The following is a 24,077-nucleotide window of genomic DNA, read 5'->3' as shown; positions in this document are numbered from 1 at the left end:
TGAAATGAAACGTGAAAAGTAAACTAAAGGAGTAGTTAATATTTTCAGTCTCCAAAAGGAGGACATTAATACTATATAAGGTGCCCAATCAACTTCTTATTACTATTTTTTGATATTTTAGCAACAAAACTGTGATTTATAGTGTAAATATATCAAAAAATTCCATAATGTCCAAGCTACTGTGAAAAAATGCACTTGCCATCTCAATGTTTAGTCCTATATTTGAACTCAACTGGCAATATTGATGAATATCCTTCTCGACTATTTCTGACTCTGAAACCACATCCGTGGGCGTTTTGAGAAAGGTCGATATCAAACATTCCCTTGTAGAAATTTCATTACACAGTTGCGAGAAATACTTAAAAATTTCTGTTACATTAGGAGATCAAGAAAAGACACAATCTGACGGTTGGCTTAAGTTCAGAAGCTCCAATAGCAACATACAAATGGTCACAATACTAGTCATTGTCTCAAGTAATTGAGTAAATTCCAAGTGCTTCATTTCGTAGCGATATATGTTGATGCATGTGGCTCATGGCACACAGCTAAAATGAAAATATAGCAATTGTACAATCCATTACACCAGACTTGACCAGAGCCTCAACCAGTCTATCATCTATGATAGACTTTGTAGGCAGGACCAGATTAAACAAATTTGACCCCTAAAATATAGCAAATACCTCCTCCACTCGGCAGATCAATCAACAATTAATAATCTTAGCAACACAAAGCCTTAAAGCCATGCCAAAGCATCTATCGTATTTTTCTTCTTTTCAAACGAGAAAATGAATAAACAATGGCAAATTTCATGTGCAACTTAACAGAAGGCTTCAAAAACTCTTCTGAAGAAACTATCATGAGAATGTTGCCACTCCAACTTTTGCAAGCCACATGTTTTCTGCACCAACAACTATGCATCCATTAATGGATCTACAACACCTCATCCCAAAGCACATGTGCATAACATCTGAATTTTGTATGCATACTGAATTAGAGCTTCAGTTGCCAGAAGATACAAGAACATTGTGCTCCTTTAGACGTCTTTGAAAATGAGCTAACTGGTTCTGCAACTCTAGAATGCCAGCAGCCTTTTGTGAAAGGATTGCATTTAATCGAGAAATATAATTGTCCAGCTGGTTCCCTGGTTGATCTGCCTCAACTAATAGATTCATCTCCTGAAATGTGAAAAAGAATTCTCAATCCCCATGAATATCCAGCTAGCAAAGCAAAATTAACTTGTCTGACAAAGTAACAAGCAAATATGCAACCACGGAAAAAGGTACTTGTCAACGACTCACGGGATTAAAAGACTGACATAAAGTAATTATAGAAACTCTTTTCCAACTACAAACATCAGGTATAATCAGTAACATCACCATTTTTAAGAATATATATCTACTTCAACTCCCTACGCTGAAGGCGTAAAGCCTTGTTTTTACCAAACAAACACCCTTCCTACACAGTATGCGATAAGCCACCAAAGTCATGTTCATTACATACCTCTCGAACAATGTCCATTGTTTCCTCCACTTGTTTCCGATGCGCATTCACAAGGTCTTCCTCATCCTGAAAAATTTAACGTAAAGTATTCAGAGGCACACTCAGGCTAAGTGAAATTTCTCAATTTTCCACAAAATAGATTCACCTTTAAGAGAGCATTCAGATCATCATCCGAGTTAGAATACTTTGCCTCTGTTCTAGGTGGCTCCTTCCACTTTGTCTGAGCATTTGCTCTCTTCATTTTATCTTCTGAATTGGAGATAGTGTAAACGTCAAGCTTCTCATTCTTCTTCCACATTGGCTTCTCTTGTTCATAGAAATCTTCATCATATTCATCTTTGTCAGTCTGTTCAGGCCATGAATCACCGGTATCATCTTCAAATGTTGATGTAGAAGGTACAACTGCAGAAAAAGATAATGTTGTCGACTCCTTCAGATTCAATGTTGAGGATGAGACGTCCTTCTTTGAGTTGTTCCCTTTTGAGAGACTCTTCACCCTGAGATTTACAGCAAAGTGCAAAGCTAAGACTATGTGAATGCAGAAAATAGCAGCCGCGGAAACAAAATCTAATTCAAGAAATGATTACCTGTCGGCATATCTTAATGTATTTAAAGTATGCTCACAAGATCCTGCATTTGGGGAGATGCAAGATATCATAACAGTACGACTATTTCCAACAAAAGAGTCCCTCAGCACTTCAGTTAATTTACTGCCTCTAAAAGGAATATGGTTTTGATCATTGTCAAGGGCTCTAATGCACTCCTTTAGTGCCAGCAAACTTTTATTAATCTCTGCTCCTTCAATTCTGCATAACAGAAGACAAGGTAAATAGGGTAGTCAGATTTAGCAATACAATTTTATTAAAAAATGAAGAAAAACAGTAATTTAGTAGATAAACACCTGGTTTGCTTATCATTATCAGTTGTATCGGCACCACGTTCACTTCCTGCAAGGTCTATGAAGGATAGCTTCCCAATTACACGGGGAGGCTTAGATTCGCTACCATCAGCTGACCTCTTAACAGAAAGCTGGAGAATAGCATGTGACCTGGATGATTCCTCATTGGCACCAGTGGTGCCAGTGCTTCTAGTTGCATTTCCTCTGTCAATGAGCTCCTTAATCATCTCCACATCGGAGACCCTGTATTCTTGCAATCCAACTATACATACTTGCTGTTTACCATCCTCTCTCATGCAAAGTTTCCTGCAAAGAATTAGTTTCAGTTATCCTCGGAAAGCTACAACACTTTAATGTTGGAAAATGCAGAAACACTTACTTCCGATCATTAAGCAAGTCAAAGAGCTTTCCACCATATATCTCAAAAAAACTGAAAAACAACTGAAACCCCTGGTTCCGGTAAGTATGATGAATGAGCCTCAAAAGATCCCTAGATGCCCTCAGAGGTAGTGGTTTCATGGTATATGTTTTGCCACTTCCTGAATAAGCCAAAGATGAAAAGAATTTTAGAGGAAGCTTGTGTTTAGAAAAAGTAAGAAAACCAAGCCTCTTTGCACGATCATCACAGATAGTTGACACCAGATTGATTATGAAAACAAACTTCAAAGCACAGTCAAAGACCTCTCAAGGAAGCTGTGATATTGGCATATGACAGAATAAATTGACTGGGCATCAGTTGTTTCATATGCCTTGCATTTGAAATAGTGGACTGAAATCACTGCATGTGAAATGACTGGAAGACAAATTTTGAAGATAATGCAAGAAGAAAAATTGAAAACTTTAGGCTATTATTATCAGCAATTGCATCATCAGCTGATTAATATTTTTTTGTAATGATTCCTAAAAAAGTTGAAGTCGTATGAATAAAATACACTAGAACTTGCCATGACCTAAATCCGTGGAGAATGAGCAGTTACCATTGAATGTAGAATGATCTTTTCTCATTTCTAAGTTAGTGTTTGCACATTCTGCAGGGCTGAGATTTGAAGCCTCTGATTGTGTTATATTTATAAAGACTTGGGACTTCAGGAATTGTTGCAATCAGGAAATTTGAGTACAAAAGCTTCATAGTAAACCAAATCCCCCTACTCCCTGACTGCACAGCACCAGAGGGTGTTTGATGTTTTAAAGTTTGATCTTCAACCAATTGATAAAGGAGTTTGAACATTGCAATAACAAAGAAAGACCACAAATGATTACAGGTGTAGAATATATCCCTAGCATCAATAAGCAGAGGGTCTAAGTGCAATATTAACAAAAGTGCTGTGTAAGAAACTCACCCCATATGATAAGTGCATCAATAGAGATAGGAGAACACTGATAAATTGAGCAAATAGTAACAATAGGTAAATGCATTCAGACCACTATCTTTCACAGTTCGAACAAGCAAAAGGATAAGTAAGTAGATGAAGTCAAAACAACTTGTGCCAAGAGAAATAATGGTGACGATAAAAATTACTGATTAAGCGTAGGTAGCATACCTGTTTGCCCATATGCAAAGCAAGTAGCTTTTGTGCGTTGGAAAATTATTGGAACAATGGGCTCCACTGTTTCATGGTATACCTAAGGAGACATGTGGCAGACCAAAGTTAACAACGATCTGAATGCACTTAGGAGTTTGGGGTCTGATGTAGAATCATGTATTTTATAATCACCTCATCATTCGAAACCTCCTCATTTAGCACAGCATCAAAGACAAACTCATGCTTCTCAACATACTGAGTCAAATCAACCTGTATTATAGTCGGATATAAGAACTTCAAACTCAAAGAATAAAGGTTTTAGGGCCAACTTGGGCAAAACTAAGCAGCAAGACAAAGGAGGGAGATTTACAAAACACAAAGAGATCAATGGTCATGTCAAATAATCAGATTTCCACATTCGCGTAATCTTATTGCAGAAGTTTTTGGCATTCAAGAAGAGATATCTTGTTAGCAAAATGATTCCCATCAGGCAAATAATGGGCAACTGTTTGATAACAATGGTTTTCAGGTTGCCGATTACTAGAATAATCATTCTTGTCGCGAGACTGAAATTGAAGGGATAAACATGCCTATTTAGCTGCCAATACAGGATAAAAACAATTGCATTTCCACAAACCTTGAGTTTAGTTTCATGGACTACTAGAGAGTTGAAACGTGTTTCAATGATGTCTTCTTCATTCTTCGTTAATTCCTTTTTGTTAAGTGGTCGCTTACGCACCTGGAAGTAGATAACCATTAGAAAAAACTTGAACAAGTACTAACAACTTCTTTACGTGAAATTACACATGAAAGAAAGTAGACTAATCTTGTGCAAGTGAAAAAATAATGAAATCGCATAACAGGTATTATATGCTGGATATCGTTAAGAAAATAAGAATGATTCTGCGCTATACAAACTGAGAAGTAGAATACTAGACTCCAAAACTAGAAGCAATGAAGTTGAGTAAAACATACCACCACTTTGATCTTTGCAACATTGCTGGCCTTGTCTTTGTCAACAGCAAAACTCTTAGAGACGTTACTCTCTGGCAAGCCCCGAACTCGACCAGTTTGCTTGTTGTTTGCAAGGAATTGCTCTGAGTCATCAAAACTTTTTGCTCGAGCAAAATGATGCATGGAAGGAGCATCATACAAGCCAGCAACAGGCATCTATATATGGAAACTCCAGATAAGAGAACTTGAAAACTAAACTATCGGAAGTATAAAGATAAAACTACAAAATTTCAGTCAAACTAGATGATATTATGTGAATTATCATGGCAGAGACAAGGATCAAATTGAGGTATATCTAATTGTTGATATCCAGATATATGTGGTTGTAGTGTTTGACCAAATGATGCTACAACAAATGTAGCTCAAAGAGCCAAAGTGTGTCAACGTGGAGTTTCTAACGCCTAACTGCCACTGTCCATCGTGTAAGAGATGAAATAGAGAATGCAGGAGTAGGTGCACCACGCAAAGAAACCAACAAAAAGTTCAATCGCAAAGCGAGTGTAGTAACAGAAAAATCAACAGGCAGAATGGCAAGAACTTTGGAGGCATTGGACATGTAAGAAGCTCTAATCATGTGAAACTTATTATAAGTGGACAAGAATTTCGCGGCACTGTAAAATGTGAAGCTCTAATCCAACGAATATCATATAAAAACTTACTAAAGCAGCAAACTTTACAAAGTAATTGCACATCTTGCACTGATACAACAAGGATGATGTCCAATTGCATAAATTATTTATCCGAATCCCCTTAAAATACGAACGCAGATTTTGCCCAAATGAAGAAACCAAACCTCTGGTAGAAGTTCAGTATCCAATGAGTGTAGATCTAATAGTCCAGGACTGAACTCATTGGGACAGACTTCTTCGTCCCCATTCCTTCTCTGGCTTGACTGTCGATGATTTCCCGGCGGCGTCAAAGGCTCCGCAAAGAGATCGGTTCCTCCGTTGTATGTCCTCTGTGCACCTCTTAGCATTCTCGAACCTTGAGCTCCACCATAGTATCCATATTCCTGTCCCTTTACCGACAACAAAATCAAACAAACACATTGAATAAACCCACTTTATTATCAGATCTATGAGCTAGGGCAACAATAAGCTCGAAAAAACAAAAAAAAAATCAGAAAAAAATGTAGGGAAAATCGGAAACCTGTGGAGCCTGAGGAATGTTGTTATTTGAAGTTTGAAGATGTTGAAGACCAGCTGATTGAAGCCATCTTCCATTAGATGAAGTCTCCAAGAAGTTATCGGAGTATTGCCGCTGGTGATGCGCCGTCGACGTTCCAGATCTTTGCCTTCCAACTGCATTCATGTTTTTCACTACTTCAATCTCCGATTAAAGCTAATCTCTTCTTCTTCTTCCGCAACAACAAATTTCCACACCTCCAAAGAACAATCAATCAGCTTAAATCCTCTCTATTCTCTCTCTCTATATATAAATCAACGATTCGATGAACAGATTAGTTTCAGAGTGAGTATTAGAACGAGAGAAATAAAGATGAAATGAAAGACTCGGTGGGCTTTCAAAGCATCAAAAAAGTTCAACTGTTCTGATTCATTTCACCGTCACAAACAGTAAAAAGTAATGCTGAAGGTATTTTCAGTGCGATAAAAGGAGAGGATGCAGGCGAAGAGGGGATGGGATACAGAAATATATTTGATTTATTTTTTTACCAACCAGAACGGACCCGATTAATTAGAAATTCTCAAAAGAGGATTTTTTTGAATTTGGCACGTGTGAGGAAGGTTAGGCACGTGTGAGGAGCCTGGTTAGGCTTAGGGTGCGTGAGGGGTTTGGTGGGGGCCCGCTAATTTTTGAATTTTGAAGATAGCAAAGCCGGCTCACGTGGTGGGGCTACGTCGTTTTATGCATTGATTGGGCCAGACATTGTTTATTAATATATGGATTTAATTTAATTAATTATGGGTTAAATTTTGCCTAATTCTGAACCCGCCTTTGACTTGTATTCAAATTTTCGTACATGTTCGGAGTGGTGATTAGATTGGAACACGTGGAAAATATCAACGATAGATTTCAAATAATTAAACGTGCGAATATCGTGGTCGGAGGTAATTAAAATCAAAATGGCAGGTGACGGTGTCTATGTTTTGGAATGGACCCGTTTAGATGCACTTTTAATAGATAGAAGGATTTAGTATTCAATGGAATGTTCCATGCCACAAAATTTAATTTTAATTAGATATCCTTTTTCTAGGTCACCGTTTATATCTTAGTTTTATTTTTTGAATTTTTTTATTTATTTATTTTAATTTGTTTGTCAGGTTTAATTTATACAAACTTTAAAGAAAAAAGTTTTTTTAATCTTGTAATATTAAATTAAAAGTGGGTGAAATGTATCAAAATGCTTTTTATTAATACTAAAAACACAACAATAATAAAAGCATACACAGTGTAATCCTATATGTGATTTTAAGAAGAATAGGTTGTGTGTAAATCATATCTCAACCTCGAGAAGACATTTATGTGTTATTTTATATCTCCATGAATCTAGAAACTTTTGCTTTCATTGTATTATTTGGCCTACGTACCGAAATGATAACATTCGAGATACTTGGCTATAGGATGACAATCCTTCACTCCAAAAGGGTAGGTTCCACTCCGACAAAAAAAATTATCCCAGAATCTGCTCATCTACCAGTTAAAGTGAAACTTAATCCCCAAGGTAGAGTTGCATGAAGATAGATACTAGGGTGGTTGTTGTTTCCATTCTTATCATATTTATATAATAATTTCAATACCTCAGCCGATCTATGATAGCATCATTTATTTACGATGGATATGGTGTACAAAGTCAACAAATTTCAATGAATAAAATAGAATTTATGATTACACAAATTGTTGATAATAGTCGTCAGAGAGACTGTTTTTGAAAGTTTCTCGATTCAAATACATTGATACTAAATCACAATTTAACTATATATTACTACAAGTCTTTTGATGAATTCTCATAGTATTATTTTTATTTGTATTCATGATAATCTCGTTAGGAATACTTTTAAATAAGTTTCTTTTCATTTTAAGATACCAAAACAATCTTTAGCATAATGATTTGGTCGATTGTAGAATGATAAGGGTTTGATGCCTTGCGATCACAATTTTCTTAACAATGAGGTTCGCAAAATTAAGATTATACATTTCGTAGCCGTTGTGTTTTTCTTATTTTAAATTAAAAGTTGCATAATATAGGATTTTTTTTTCTTTAAACGTATCGTACTTAGTACTTTGTATAATTTTTCAATCTTACCTGACCTAAGGTGACTTCATCGCTGTCTATATGATCTAAAATTTGTCATAAAGGTATCACACAAATTCATTAAAGCTTTTAAATTAAGATCTAAATTAAGCTACTTATAAAGAAATAAGATCTAAATATTAAACTACCTATAAAGAAATTAAGAGGACAATAACCACACACAACACAAGAACGCTATTTGAAAAATCAGGTGTGTTCATGGTAACTTAGAAGAGGCCCACAATGTTTAGACTTTAGAGGGTAAGGCACTGACAAGTTGATCGTGATTTAGCCTTCTTCTCCTCTAAGCTAAATATATAGTCGAGTCAATCTTAAATTCTTAATAGTAATTGCTTTTTCGATTTCAATTTGTTTGTTATATTTTAATTTTTTAATTTATTTAAAAATATATATATATTTTTCTATTTTAGCAATTTTATAATTCTAACTTTTCAAATAACATATTTAAAACTACAAGATTAAGAATATTTTAATACATTCTATGCATATTTTTAATTTTAGATCACAAAATTGAATAGTCAAAACAAGACAAGTAAATTAAAATTGATGGAGTAATTAATTCTGGTTAATATGCAAATTCCATTACATCAGTCACAATCGAGTATCATAAAGTTTTTGAAATACAAAATATGAGGCGCGGGATTTGGTCTAATGCCGACAAGGTGTCTCGATCTCTATATCCAGTCTTTTCAACTAACTTGAAAAGAAGTTCAAAATCACACCAAACTGATTTTTATTTTTCGTCAGCAATACCTACTGTTGGAAATAGCAATTTTATTATACGGATTGTAAATGAAGTCCAAAAGGTTGGCATTCTGCTGAAGGTCGATTAGGATTGTATAGCGCAAATCGATAAATCGCATTAAATCGATAAATCGAATCAAATCGAAAAAAAATTTGACTAGTGGTTTGGTTTGACTTGATTTGGTGTTTGAAAAAAAAACCCGACTATTATAGGGTTGGTTTAGTTTTAACTAAAAAAAGTCAAACCGAACCCAAACCGATCCGATTATAGATATACTACTTTAAAATTATGTTATACATAAAAATATTTATTAAAATGTAATTTATAAATATTTTTTTAAAATTTTTCATAATTTTTATTTTCTTTCTTACATTTAGATTTGGACTTGAGAAACCCATCTAAATAATATACAAAAAAAACTCATCTTATAAAGTTAAAACTCCAAACAGTGTTCTGCATCCATCTTATATGTTGATATTTTGTACTAGAACTCTTTTTAAGAAACACTGCTCTGTGTTTTTTATTAGATACTACGAAAAACCCGAGAAAAATTGATATCGAAAAACCCGACTTTTATTGATTTGGTTTGGTTTATAAATTTAATAACCCAACACAAATGATTTGATTTAATTTGTAAAAAATTCGAACCAACCCGATCCATGCACACCCCTAATAGTGATTAAGCACTCATATCTACAATAAATTGCATTCGTGTGAAAAGAAAATAATGACATTTACACATTGCTCTGAATTATATCAATTTTCAGACAAGATTATTCCCTTTTTTATAACATTGTAAACTCGGTGTTTGTCCTCAGTTTCCTCTCGTGATGCTCCCCCCTCTCGCTATACAATTTTTTACTACAGCTCAGAGAGGATCCAGGAGAAGAAAGAAATAAAAATGCTACAAAAGGGTTGTGCGCCTCCACGTAGAACTAACAGAAATTGTGGAGATGCAACTATTGTCAGCCTGCGTGTTTTACAGCCAGACTATTAAAAAAATACTAAACAAGTAACTCACTCTTCATTTCACTTTTGTCTGTTCTGTCTTTTCTTCTGATTTAGTTCCGGTGTCAACATTCTTGCCAAAGCCAAGTTCTGACATGTCTTGCTTTGCCATCAAATTCCTGCAATTGCGCTAATGAAACAATCATTTGTTTGCCGTCTAAAATTTTATACTATGACGAATAATTGTTGTTTATTAGCATAAAGATAGATTACATAACACAGAGGACCTAAAAAGGGCATATTTTAGTCAAACCATCTCGCTAAAAACCATCAGCATGTGTTTAAACGTGCAACAAAGCCTCGTGTTGTTTCAAAGGAAAAAGAGAGAAGTTATTTCAGACTTCCACGTGTTCAGAATATCAAGGTTTTGCACTTCCTGCAATCTTTTCTTCAACTATATGGGAAATTATCCTTGAACTCTTTCTATATTCCTATAGTTTAAGGAGGAACTCTTCCCTTCAAATTGAGCATCTACTGCTGGTATACATTGAAAACAATACTCAGAACACTGCTACTTATGTAAAGAGCAATAGGTCCAAATTAAACTCTCACATGCATCAGATGACTAGCAACAAATTCAAAATCAACGAGCACCAAAATTGCATTGTTCATTTCTTATGAAGATATGCATCGCATAACTCATAAAAGACACCAAATAGAAGATTTCTTTTCAGTAAATTCGGATTGAAAAAAATTGAAGTTGCACTGTGAAGTAATATGAAAGAGAAACAAGTGTCCTGATTCCAACTAATGTGTCATCATCCTCTGCTGGGAGCATAACCATATTAATTGACTGTTGAGACACGATCGCCTAAGATGATTGATCATGTTTTACATTAGGAAACTTTTCACCATGATTGATCATGTTCTACATTAGGAAACTTTTCACCTTTTGCTCCAGTGGACAAAATTTAGGGAAGCACTCTTTCGGATGCATTCCGAGGCATAATTTGCATATATTTGAGGATATAGAAGATGAATTTATAAACTTGCTAAATAGAAGTTATACAAACTCGAACACTTTATAGAGCAGTGAAAAAAGCAAGTGAGAGACCTTTGATGACTACATTAAGTTGTGTTGGCTTTTTTTAATTGTCTTAGAAGCTAAAAGGTAAAAGTTATAAGTTGGGAACACCCAACTTTTGGCTTCTTTTTTTTTTTGTATTTTTTCAGCCTAAAAAAGTGTTGTTTTTTCAAAACTAAAAAAAGAGCTTAAAAAACAAAAGCTATTTTAAGTAAGCAAATCCAAACGCCCACTAAGTAGTGTAGCAAGTTTCCAAACCAAAGAAATGAACTTACTTCTCCATTCGGCACTCCAGGTACTTTCTAGAGAGATGTCTACACTCCTCGGATTTATGCCCAGCAGATTTAAGACAACTGAGGTATTCCTTCTTCTCCTAAAATGAACCAACGAGAAAACAAAATAAGTAAAGAAACTGAATGTACCACGGAAAACATATGCTCTATCACAACAAAATTCCATTTTTCTCAATTAAAATAGAAGTGACACACAGAAGGCATCACTAAAACAAATTAACTATGAGAATTTTGAAAGGACTCTACCAGGTCACATAAATGCATGTGATCCAACGGGAAAACTCCTTTCTCTGGTGGAACCGGTCTCACTCCTCTATTTCCACCAAATGCTCCCCCTTCAAAGAATTGAAATAAATATTTGAAACACAAGAGTAAAGAATAAGGAAACAAATACAAATAGGACTACAAAGATTCTCCCTCTGGTTTAGCTTGCTGCTCATTAACCGTCACTTTGAAATATACGCAACCTCGTGATTCCAAATGAAATGAGAAAAAAAACATTTATATATATTACCACTTGATTAGTTCGAATGGCTTATTTTAGTTTGTCCCACCAGAATGTCTTGAAATATAGAAAATGGCTTTGCATTGTGTCTTCCATCATGATAAGGCATTGAAATACCTTTTGCTTTCCAGAAAAGAAAAAAAAGAGTCTGTTGTGTCAGTTCCAATTTCCTATCAAAATTTCATCCTCTTGGCTTCTACTTTCCTTTATTAATACTTGAAAACTCGGAAGTTTCACAGTGAGGACAAAGGATCAACTACCAGAGTGATTTTAAAAATATAAGCTCCATGGGATTGATTCTATAAAGTGGTGTTTGGACCATTTTGCACACACCGTGACTAATCCACTAGGTACTTATTACCTCCCACCACACACGATCCAGGCAACTCTCTACTGACTTATACAAATGAGGAGAAATTACCTAATTTTTTTGCTGCTACTCGGATGAACCCTAGTCTTCCATGATCAACTCCAACTTCATTAACCGCTAGCCCACAATATTGTAAAAGAGAATTTCTTTAAGGTACATCATATTATGTCTGTTTATTTATAAGAAGCTGATATCACATAAACTTTAGAGATCAACTTATACAACTTTTCTTTAGAATGGGTTGCAAGACAGTTCATAGTAATATCAAGACCACATTAAGGTATCATGCACCATCGAAAACCAAAGGGAAGAACATGCTTTTTCACCCTGCCAATAATAAAATATGATGCTGAAACTCATAGCAATTTACTTTGCACACTTCAAGCCCTACTCCAAATGGCATAAAAACAAATATTTTGCTCTTTCCCTTAACTGATTGACAATCTAATATATGAATTCATACTGAGTAATTGCATACGTATCAACATTTTTCCGGTTACATAAATCTAATTTTTCCAAAATATTAGCAACTAAAAAGGACAGAGAAGGCAAGCAAAATTGATATAGAATCCAACTAAACTTACTACTGACTCCGTTTGGAATCAATTATGATACATCACTTACTGAGTAAGTGAATGCAAAATATAGTAAGCTAAATTTGTGCTTATATAAGATATCTTTTCACTGAAAACTCCATAATTGTGAAAAATTCGCATAGAATTAATTGCTGGGAAATTAGAGGGTAAATTCACCTGCACTCATTCTGGAGAAGCTGATTGTAGTATCTTTGCAGTAGTCGCCGTGATTTTGTCCGGAAATCTGATAACGACGGAGTATACAGGCTGGACTTCTAAGACCAACGAGACAAATAGAAGCAATTTTTAACTGGGCTTCGATCGGAAGCCCAACCCTTCTGAAAAACAAGATGGGCTGGTTTTAAATAGGGATTTTACATGGGTAAAATGGTAATTATAAGCAACTTCGAGGGTATTTGGATTAACTTATTTGAAGTGTTTTTGGCATTTAAGCTCTTTTTTAATTTTTCTAGTGCTTGGGAAAGGTAAAAAAAAATACTTTTAAAACACTTACTTTTAGGCAAAAAAAAAGGTACCAAAATAAGCCAAAAACTAAAAATTGGGTACAACCAACTTATGACTTGTAGTTTTTTTTGGTTATAAACTATTTTTAAAAGAGAAAAATTATGCGGTATGACAAATCTTTCTACTATATTATGCGATATGAGTAGGGGTGTACATGGACCGGGTTGGTTCGGATTTTTTACAAACCAAATCAAACCATTTGTGTCGGGTTATAAAATCTATAAACCAAACCAAACCAATAAAAGTCGGGTTTTTCGATGCCAATTTTTCTCAGTTTTTTTGGGTTTTTTCGGGGTTTTCGGATTTTTTCGGTTTTTTTTGAGTTTGTCGTATTTTTCATAATACCTAATAAAAATTACAGAGTAATGCTTCTTAAAAAGAGTTCTAGTATAAAAATATCAACATAAAAATAAGGCAGAACACTGTTTGAAGTTTTAACTTTATAAGATGTCTTTTTTTGTATATTATTTAGATGAGCTTCTCAAGTCCAAATCTAAATGTAAGAAAGAAAACAAAAATTATGAAAAATTTTTAAAAAATATTTATAAATTATATTTTAATAAATATTTTTATGTATAACATAATTTATATTTATATGTATAACATAATTTAAAAGTAGTATATCTATAATCGGGTCGGTTTGGGTTCGGTTTGACTTTTTTTAGTTAAAACCAAACCAACCCTATAATGGTCGGGTTTTTTTTCCAAACACCAAACCAAGTCAAACCAAACCACTAGTCGGGTTTTTTTTCCGGTTTGATTCGGTTTGTCGGTTTGGTGCGGTTTATCGGTTTGCCCTGTACAACCCTAGATATGAGTATAGTTTAAAATAATAAAGGGTCGCAGCAAACATATTTACTCAGTATGGCAAATCTCGCTGCCAGATATACAATATATATGTATATCAATTATCATTATACATTTTTTCTGACAAATACATATATACAATTTGATAGATATATATATACAATTCACCTCTCTCCTCTCTATCTAGATCTCACTCGCCTCTCTCCTTCCTCTCTCGATCTCACTCTCCTCTCTCCTTCTCTCTCTCAATCTCGCTTGCCGGATATACAAATACATATGAATACCAGTTACATATATATATATTTTTATACAATTCGCCTATCGCTCGCCTCTCTCCTCCTCTCTCTCAATCTCGCTTGGCAGATATACAAATACATATGTATATCAGTGTTTATATATTTCGGTAGACAAATAATTCATGGGTATAGTGATTGTATAATTCGCTACAACTTTTGTATAATGACAAAATTTATGTTTGCCATTATAAGTAATTATGGAAACTATATCCATATGGAGTAATTATGCTTTAAAAGGTTTGTCATATCTGAAAATTTCCCAATTTAAAAAGCTAATTCAAAAACTAGGTGTTATTTGTTTGATTTTTTTTTTTAAAAAAATAGTCTCTGCAGGCTCTGTTATGTTTTGTTTGTTTGAAAAGTTCTGCAAAATAAGCACTCAACTTTTATCTTAAAGATTTCCAAACCACATGATCTTGCATTAAGGTGTTTCCAAGGTACACTGCAGAATCTTGCCTGATGGTCAAATGATTGGGAATACATCCCAACGCTTCGCGGTCTACAGTCTACACACTCGAGGAATATTCAGTATTTGAATCAGTCAATTTTCTTTCTTTGTTTCTTCATAGAAACTATAATATCAGTAGTGAAAATAAGGAACTATTAAGCTGCAAACAAAGAGGAACACCGAGACGGTGTATTTGCAGCAAAGCGAAAGCATTGTACCACCGAAATATGGACACCTGAAGCAGACAATATCCAGGGAACAATGTACAGTTTACAGCGGAAAACCTCTGAGGTTTCCTCAGAAGAAATGTGTACAAAGATTTACAGAAAATGCTGATTATAATCCTCCTTCCCTATAAGTAGATGGATGTTGATCTGCGGTATGTCCTGAAACTGGCTTCTGTTGCGATTGGCAACAAATGAATAATTTACATCTGCAGCATAAGTAGCTAAGCTACAGTCTGAGAATGAGTACCAGGTGGTGTCAATCTACACACATGTGGGTGTTGAACTACCACTAAAACTGAATTCTTTAAGCTTCCTTTCTTGGGTGAAGTTGGCTGCAAGATCAGAATCCGGTTTCAGTTCACATATCAAATATCATCAGTTAAAACAAAAATAATCGTGACAAATATAAAGATTATAAACCGTTCTGCCTAGAAACATTTGTGTAGGAAACTCGAATCAAGTTCTAATTGGCAGTTAGTTAATAACAATAACACCAAGAAGAAGTAATGAAGACATGAAGACTGATGTGAGGTGGGGGGAACTCGAGAACGACTCTCGTGAATGAACACTCACCACCCCTATATGCCATCCATGACTACTGAAGTCTTTAAAAGTAGCTGCATCCATTTCCTGCAGTATCACAACTGAAGATTAGAGGTTTGGGGATTCATACAACAGTATATGTACAAGTCGATACTATGAGATAATACTCCTGAGTCCAGCTCCAACACAAACCATATACCTACCTTAAAGTTTCTTTAACTCATGATGCTACTAATTAAAATCAAATAGTCAACCACAAGCAGCTATGGAAATTACAAAATGTTAATTGTTCAGAAGAGACTGAACTGCACAGAAAGAATTTATACTGAAAAATGGAGAGGGGGACTAAGGCAACACATATTTATTCTATATGTAGCTATTCATTGCTGACAGTAGTTGGCAGGGGTAAGGTTTCAAATAAAGATCTGGCTAAGGTCTTGTGGGGAGAATATGTGAGGAATTGGGAAAAGAAAGAACATCGTTTAAAAGTTTCTTCTTTATCATATTTGACTATTCAGAAATCATTATGTACTGATCAAGTTTCTCTTTTATCTCCCTTGCTCTTGTCAAACAAGGAGATGATGATCTTCCGCTTCCATTTTTTTTGCTAATATCAGACCTTAGACAAAAGATAGACAATATTCACCAAGATCAGTCAACTCTAAGCAAGGCAATTAGAATTCTGGTATCAAAGGACACTTACAATGCTATAAATAGGAGGTATCATTCTCTCCTCGATAGACTTTATTACAGGCATAACAGAGAAGCGGGGTGCTAAGTCTTTTGACCTGAAGATCCACCTGAGGTAAATAAAAGATTAATGATATTCTCAGATTACAAGTTGATAAGGAATCAATTTATACTGAAATAAACCAGAAAACTTGTTGAGATTTTCACTTACCCAATGTAAGAGAATATACAAAACTGTGCCCATTCTCGAACCAACAATCGAAGCCAGTAGTTACCTATTGAATTGTCGACGTTTATGAGAATCTGAAAATTAAAATATCTGATTATCACAAGATTTTACAGTAAAACTGACTACTAAGAACAAATAAAGGTGGGTGTCAATACCGCCAGTTCTGCCACAGCCATCATATGCATTGCATTTTGAAATTTTCTGGACAATCACAGAGATGAAGAGTTAAAACCCAATATTTCATGAAACACTGAGTCCAGAAGTAAAGGATACCACATTAAAATTAGTGAATATTGCATACTTGAGCATTGTATACTTTGTGTAGATTGCTTCATGCATTGCAGGGATTTCCTCATCCTCTATAAAGGTCAACTGTTCTTGCAGAACTATCAAGTTCTGCGATATGTGCTTGAATATTACATAAAATGAAATGAAATAGCCAACTGTGAGGAGTACCTGTATTACATACATAACAGAAAATTCATATCGTGTGTGAAAACAATAAAGTAGGCAATGCTACAGAGCTAATTCCTAGTGTGAAAAATAAATTACAATAAAACAAAAATGCAGTAGGCAGTACTGCACAACTAATTAATGGTCTAACAAAGAAAACTAAACAGAACAATAATACGGTAGGCAATGTTGCACCACTAATTCATTGTGCGAAAAAAAAATTACTCCACATAAGGATAATGCAATAGGCAATGTTGAGTGAACTCACAGAGAAATAAGGCACAGAAGCTCTGTAGCCGACATGAGTCAAGTAGGAAATACATCCAAGAGCAGCTGTGATGCGGCGCTCTTGTATTGAAAGACGCTCACACGTGATGCAGTATCCATTAGAAATGAGTAAGAATGAAACAAAAGTTACTGTTTGGAACAGAATTCCGGTAACGTAGACACCAAATGATATCCACAGAGAGCATATATGATGATAAAAGCATGAATACCTGCAAGGCAACATCAAATAGAAAAACAATAAGAAAAAATAGAGCATTCCAATGAGCTAGTTTAACTTCAGAGTGAATATATTCACTCTGGTTGTTTCCTTCAAGAAATAGAGCACAGAAACTATTGTCTGAAATCTAAAAACCTTAGGCAGAGCAGGCCATGGTTAGGTAATCAAATTGAAGTGGAGAACGGATTGACAAATTGGGTGTGTTTGGTATCAATGAAAATGTTTTTTATGGAAAATATCTTGTTAGAAAATGCTTTTCAGGAAAATAAGTGAGCTTCTTATTTATTTTCTTGAGTTCAGTACATAAGCAAAAAAAAATTGTCCTAAAAGCATTTATATATAGGAAAAAGGCTCAAATATGCTATCGAACATTCAGAAAAGGCTCATTTATGTCATCCATTAAAAGTTTGGCTCATCTATGTCATTGCCGTTTGAGAAAAGGTTCATCTATTAATGAGAAAAAAATCTGTTTATGGACTTTCAACATTTGCAAAACCACCCAAACAACTTTTAACACTTTTCATTTGGAGTTTTGGATCAAATCAACTCTTTTTGCTCCTCCTTCTTCGAGATCACCAAGAACACATGAAGAACACCGAGAACTATAAATTTTCAACTTCTCCAATTTTTTACGAAATCACCTCAACTTCTCCAAACTTTTAACTAATGGCATAAATAAGCTTTTTCTGAAAGTTCAATGGCATATTTGAGTCTTTTCACTTATATATAGTGTAAACAAATAATTATGGGACGTGGAGGTGGGTAGGAGGTGGGCGATGGTGGCTATGGGAGTGGGGTTGAATATGAGGTGTATTGGATAGTGATGAGAACACAATCAACGTTTGTGGACCTTATTTTTCTTACTTCCACTGGACAAGTCATTTTCCTTATTTGTACTAAACTTGTTTTCTCAAACAAAATGTTTCCATAACAAACACACTTTCATAAATTTGCATCAACCAGTCAAATTTGGAGGAAAACTTCACTTTATCCCTAAAATAATAAAAATGTCAAAAATGCCTTACCAAAAGAGGAAAGATAGGGTAAGTTGCAGAGTTTTGATCAGTGGAACAGTAGTCAGCGTCCATTGCAATCTGTTCGTCTGTTCTAGTGCACATAAACAACAAAATTAAACAAATTACTTTAATAGTTCGACAGTAAAGGATAAATCGGGAATACGATACAAAATTAGAAAAACAACTAAAAAATTATTTGCATAAAAAAGGTCTTCCAAACGCACAACGCAGAGAAATTGATTAACGACGATAAATAAAAACTCTATAAACGAGCTAATTATAATACCAAACTTTCATAATAACACGGGGCAAAATTAAAGCTAAAAGTATTGATCAGTAAATGTGTATTAAGCAACTAGATGCATCAAATTACTGGTTCTCTATAAAATCGATACTAGAAAGGGGGAAAAAAGAGCAGAAAGAGAAAAGGAAATAGACCTGAAAATGGCGGTTTTTGCAAATGTTGAAAGTCCATAAACAGACGGAGAAGAACCAAATTAATGTCAAAATGAAATAGAGAGGAGGAAGCGACCGATACTCTTCGTCTATTCTACTGGAATCAGATGAAATTTCCATTGTGTTCTCTCGGCTAATTTTCATTCTCAACGACAGTCGGCAATGGCTTTTCTATTTATACGCACGCACCACGCACGTTCCCCATTTTAATTTTCTTTTTATAAATAAATAATAATTCAACTACCATTTCAGCCCAATTTATTTTAGTCTATTAAAATTTAGGTTGATAAAAAAAAAAAAAAACTTTACAAGATATTAAATGATTATAAAAGAACAAATAAAGAAATTAAAACTAGTAAAAATTACAAATTAGATTTTGACCACATTTTAACCCATTTGAGCTCATCTGTCACAGCTATTTGGCGGTATGAAAATGTATTGTATTTTTACATTTTCTAATTTTAATTCTCTATTCTACTTTTCTAGTCACTTAAATAAAAATTAAGAAAAATGAATTTATTTTTGACAAAATAAAAATTATATTTACGTTTCCATGTCTTTTCATAATGTTTTAGAACATGATTAACGATCAAATGGATCTTAACATTGGAAAAGAACATAAAAATCATATTACAACTCACTTAATATTTACTTAGTTGAATATGATTTGACGGTTCATAATTTCCGCTTATATTCACCATGTATTGAACAAATCAAATAAGGTAAAAATATTTCCCTATAAACAATTTAGGCTAAAGTTGATTATTGCTATTATACAATTTTATACGATTCTTATAAATTATTGTTGTAGTATTGCGCACTAGAGAATGATCCAATTCAACGTATAATATAATATTGAATGCATATATATACATATATAAACGTCACAATTTGAAAAAGAAAAAAATCATAACAATTTCTTATTTTTGTAAATTGTTAAATAATTAAAAACAAATATCCTAACAAACAACTACAACTATTTGAGACTTTTTTTTAAAAAAAAAATGTTGGTCAAAACTATACAAAAGTGATGAGATAGCTACATGAGTAAATAGAAAACTAATGGGTGGAATAAAGTAGTTGAAAGTGCATGATGATGTTGTGATGCAACGAAACCATTTCTCTCCTTATAAGACAGACGTGCTCAGCTGCTAAAACTTCGTGCTATTATCTAACCGAAACATTCAAACAGAATATATGTGACACGCATTCATAAACACCCAAAAAAAAAACACAGAAACTATTGATCAACCACTATAACAATGTTTATTCTAATTAATTAAAACTTATAATCCTCATGAAATATTTTTTAGTTCTTTCATAAAATGACTTTTATAATATTAAAATTTATTAACGGAGGAAGATATCAATAGATCAACAACTTGAAAACTTCTGAGCAAATTAAGGGGCGACTAAGCAATTCCTTCAAATTTTAGTTTTAAGGTATGACTTAACGTGGTTGTGCAGAATTGTCTCAACTATATTAGTTGAACAAACTCACTTTATTCCATCCCACTCCATTACCATATGTTGCTCAAGTAAACAAAAAAAACAGAAAATTAGTGCATGTTAGGATGAAATTCAGCATGTTAAAATGGATTGAGTTAATAAATAAGTGGATTATTGACCCATTCAAAAGTTATTTAGATTGAAATGAATTGAACTGAAATGGGGGCTAAAGCCGAATCATAATTCAATTCGTCCAATTCTTATTAAATTAATTTTTTTCTTTGCTCTCTAATAATTTGTTTGGAAACCAAATAAAACAAAATATGATATTCCGACTATATATAACATATCAAATAATTCAAATATCCTTTTAAAAATATCTAGACAGAGTTTCTCATGGGTAAATATAAGTTGCATGTCAACCTAGTTTTAAAATGGCTAAATTAAGTGAGTCAAGATGGACGAAACTAATAAAATATGTGGATCACTAACCCACCCAATATAAAAGGTGATCATAATTTTATGAGCCGATTTTACCAATAACAGTATAACCTCGCTAAATTAATACTCGATAAATTAATGAACTCTGTAAAATAATATTTTTCCCTAGTCGTGTCGTGGGCCCGTGGAAAAAAATCATTGATTCCGATAAGATATAAGATAATATATTTTCTAAAGATCCTTATATAAATTATGATCCCATTAATATTATAAATTAATAAATTTTAAAGTTACAAAAATATTTAAGACAATTTAGTGAAATAAGATTCTAGTGTTGTTTTTCTTGTTAAAATTTAAATCTAGTTGAAGCTCGTATCTAACTTTTCTTATTCTATTCAAAAGTTTTGATGTTATCTTCTCAAATTGTACCAAAAAATTGTGATGAATTATGGACGCGATAGGTGATTTTGTACTCATGACTAATTCCAAAGATATTGTATTATCTTTAACTTCATCATGAACATTCAATGGTATTTATAATTTCTAAACTCTAGACCTCCGAATATTATCATTTTCAATATGGAAATCCAACAGGCAACAAGTTATTGACATCAATTTTATTACAGTTACCGATACATAAATTAGTAAGATACAATAATTTTGATATAATAAATTAACCTTTATTGAACCTCGAAAACACTCTTTAAACTATTAAATATTAATTTATCGATTAAATAATAATTCTACAAAATAATAATATTTCATGATCTCGACAATTTTTATTTAGGAAGGTTCTATTGTATGATAATGTTACTTGATATTATTAAGTCATATAAATAAGGACATTGAATTCAACTCACTTATTATTCTCCCCCTTTTATTTTTCTTTTTTCTTTTTACTTATTATTCAACCAGAAACTAACGAAACAGATAAAATCCTCTTATTTTACTAGACCTTTTTTCTTTTAAATAAAGGTAATTCTTTTTTAAATAAATTATTACATTAAAAATCTTGTGAAAATAATAATCACTTGCAAATTGAAATAAATAAAAAAAATCACAATTTTTATATGTAAAATAAAAGTATTTAGTAAAAAGAATATAAAAACTACAACAACAATATATCGAAGGTTGTCCCCAAAAAAAAAACATTGTTGTATGTACTATCTTTTCCCTCTGTAGTGAGACAAATAGCCCTCAATGGTTGCATTTTGAATAATTTAAATATTGATAATTTATTTAGCTTGCCGTAGTTTAAGTTTTCAGTAATACTTTTTTATGCGAATTCGAATTTAGTCAGGCTTCAATGGGTGTGGGTATCGGATAGCGGGTGGGAAATCAAAAAAAAGTTTAGTTTTTCCTTGAATTTGCATATTTAACTTGGATATTACTAATAGATTTTACTTGACAATATTGAGTTCCATATTTTTATTGAATGATAATAAATAACGTGCCTTATTTTTAAGGTTACAAATTACCTTTTATGGAAGATTATATGTAAATATCTTCTGGCTATAAGGTAGTAAACATTCTACTCAAAAACAAATAACATGGTACTACGACAAACTTTACACTGGAAACGATGAACAACATTAATGAAATTGAATCACAAAATTCTGCGATGAAGACAATTGATAATATGATAAATCGATGGAAGTTGAAAAAAAATTCTTACTCGTGCAAATTAAACTCCAAACCATGCATACAAAGGCAAGGGCAAAAAAAGTGACTATTTATTTATAAAATCAACTTCAACTGCCGAGTACTTTTAATCAGCTAATCGGAAACAGGCTCATAAGCTTGTTGGGAAGCAATCTGATTCGTCGAAAAACAACCAATACTGATCCAAATCATTCAAGATAGTTGTCTCATAAATAAATGCACGTCTCCATGAAGCTTGAAACATGAAAATATCCACAGCATTATTATCATTGCTTTTAAATTCATCGACCATCTCTACACATCGCAAGTGATAACCATTGAATACGCTATCCTTTTGGCACTTGTTACGCATAATTCGTTTGGTAGATTTGTTGTAAATAGCAAAATCGTAGTCCAATTCTATCAATTCGTCGATAGTATTCTTCCATTTAGCGACGGAAGATTGAGTAAAACTGAACTCTGATATACCTCTATCTTCATCAATTGGAACCATTAGAAACTTAGAATATTCTTTCATTGGTAACTCTGGCTTCATATTTGATTGAATAATTAAAAACAGAATGGGAGATTAGTTATGTAACTGCAAAGGGGATATATATGGGAAAACATTTTGTAGGTTTATTTGCCTCGGCCCAATTCTAATCCGGCTCTAACAAGGAAACAGGCAAAAGTGTCTTATGGCCCAATAATGTACTGCCTAGAAAGCAAAATTTTGTACGTATTGTTAATAAATCATCGACTTTATCTACTCATAAATTCTTATTCTATTTATTTTTGAATTGTTGCAACTTAAGTTGGAATGGGAAGATTAATTTTTATTGTTCACGTAGATCAATGAAGGAAATAATTTTCAATTTTACAAATTTTTAAAACCTTATACTCGTTTTTTTGTGACTAAAACCCACAATTTTAGAATTGATCACCAATTCCAATTTATTTTTTCTTTCTCAAAAGGTTCATGACCACACGTTCTAGGGAGAATAGACAGGACAGGTTACTGGAGCCATAAGATTCTTAAATAGAGTAAAATATTTTTGACAGTCATTAGGGATATAGAGGCCAGTTGTAGTGTACGGCAAATAGAATTAGTACACTGGAGGCAAACTTGTCGTTTTATGGTGGTGGCATTTGAACCAAATAATAATTATGTAAACAAATGCTATTTTTATTTTCTCGGTACTACGGATATCACTTATCAGCGTAAGAGAAAATTAGTACAAGTATATTAATGGCACAATACATAACCTGCCTTTTAATTTGAGTTCAATATTCATTCATGTCATTCAACTTAGACACATAAATTTATTTATTTAATTTTATATAATTTTAAAATATCTATTTATATACACATTTTAAATTGGAGGGTATAAATAAACATAGATATATATTAAGAGTCCATTTGGATAGGCTTAAAAAAAATAACTTTTATGTATGAAGTACTTTTAGAATTTTGAAGTGCTAAAAATTATTTTTATAAATAAGCAGTTGAATGTTTGGATAAAAGTGTTGAGGAAAATAATGTGAATTTTAGGGTTAAAAGAATAAAAATGGTAGTTTGGGAATTTAGTTAAAATATAAGGGATATAAAAGTAATTTTCATG

At 33.2% G+C, this 24,077-nt stretch overlaps 3 protein-coding genes across 4 annotated transcripts; all 3 read right to left on the bottom strand.

Annotated features, from left to right (window-relative positions):
• Positions 1 to 310: 310 nt before the first annotated feature.
• On the bottom strand, positions 311 to 6,573 carry LOC129894261 (kinesin-like protein KIN-13B). Its single transcript, XM_055969869.1, has 12 exons — positions 6,085 to 6,573; positions 5,729 to 5,953; positions 4,897 to 5,091; positions 4,559 to 4,660; positions 4,114 to 4,191; positions 3,940 to 4,021; positions 2,778 to 2,937; positions 2,402 to 2,704; positions 2,088 to 2,306; positions 1,646 to 1,997; positions 1,501 to 1,566; positions 311 to 1,175 (listed from the first exon to the last, which is right to left on the bottom strand). Exons 1-12 carry the CDS (start codon positions 6,244 to 6,246, stop codon positions 999 to 1,001), a joined length of 2,121 nt encoding a protein of 706 aa, XP_055825844.1. The 5' UTR covers positions 6,247 to 6,573; the 3' UTR covers positions 311 to 998.
• Positions 6,574 to 9,714: 3,141 nt separating this feature from the next.
• Positions 9,715 to 13,070, bottom strand: LOC129895140 (uncharacterized). The gene is made up of 4 exons (XM_055970798.1): positions 12,907 to 13,070; positions 11,526 to 11,614; positions 11,262 to 11,359; positions 9,715 to 10,081 (listed from the first exon to the last, which is right to left on the bottom strand). The coding sequence occupies exons 1-4, from the start codon at positions 12,914 to 12,916 to the stop codon at positions 9,979 to 9,981; spliced, it is 300 nt and encodes a 99-aa protein (XP_055826773.1). The 5' UTR covers positions 12,917 to 13,070; the 3' UTR covers positions 9,715 to 9,978.
• Positions 13,071 to 14,960: 1,890 nt separating this feature from the next.
• On the bottom strand, positions 14,961 to 19,086 carry LOC129895012 (uncharacterized). Of its 2 annotated transcripts, none has more exons than XM_055970634.1 (9): positions 18,907 to 19,086; positions 18,478 to 18,559; positions 17,216 to 17,444; positions 16,796 to 16,950; positions 16,650 to 16,695; positions 16,477 to 16,568; positions 16,279 to 16,375; positions 15,606 to 15,662; positions 14,961 to 15,364 (listed from the first exon to the last, which is right to left on the bottom strand). In XM_055970634.1, exons 1-9 carry the CDS (start codon positions 18,941 to 18,943, stop codon positions 15,254 to 15,256), a joined length of 906 nt encoding a protein of 301 aa, XP_055826609.1. In that variant the 5' UTR covers positions 18,944 to 19,086; the 3' UTR covers positions 14,961 to 15,253. The 2 variants fall into 2 exon arrangements, with proteins under 2 accessions (XP_055826609.1, XP_055826608.1); XM_055970633.1 differs by having other exon boundaries at positions 18,478 to 18,554.
• Between the last annotated feature and the right edge of the window lie 4,991 nt (positions 19,087 to 24,077).

The sequence above is a fragment of the Solanum dulcamara genome, chromosome 7 (genome assembly GCF_947179165.1).
Source record: "Solanum dulcamara chromosome 7, daSolDulc1.2, whole genome shotgun sequence".
NCBI lineage: Eukaryota > Viridiplantae > Streptophyta > Magnoliopsida > Solanales > Solanaceae > Solanum > Solanum dulcamara.
This window is presented reverse-complemented; position numbering and strand designations above follow the sequence as displayed.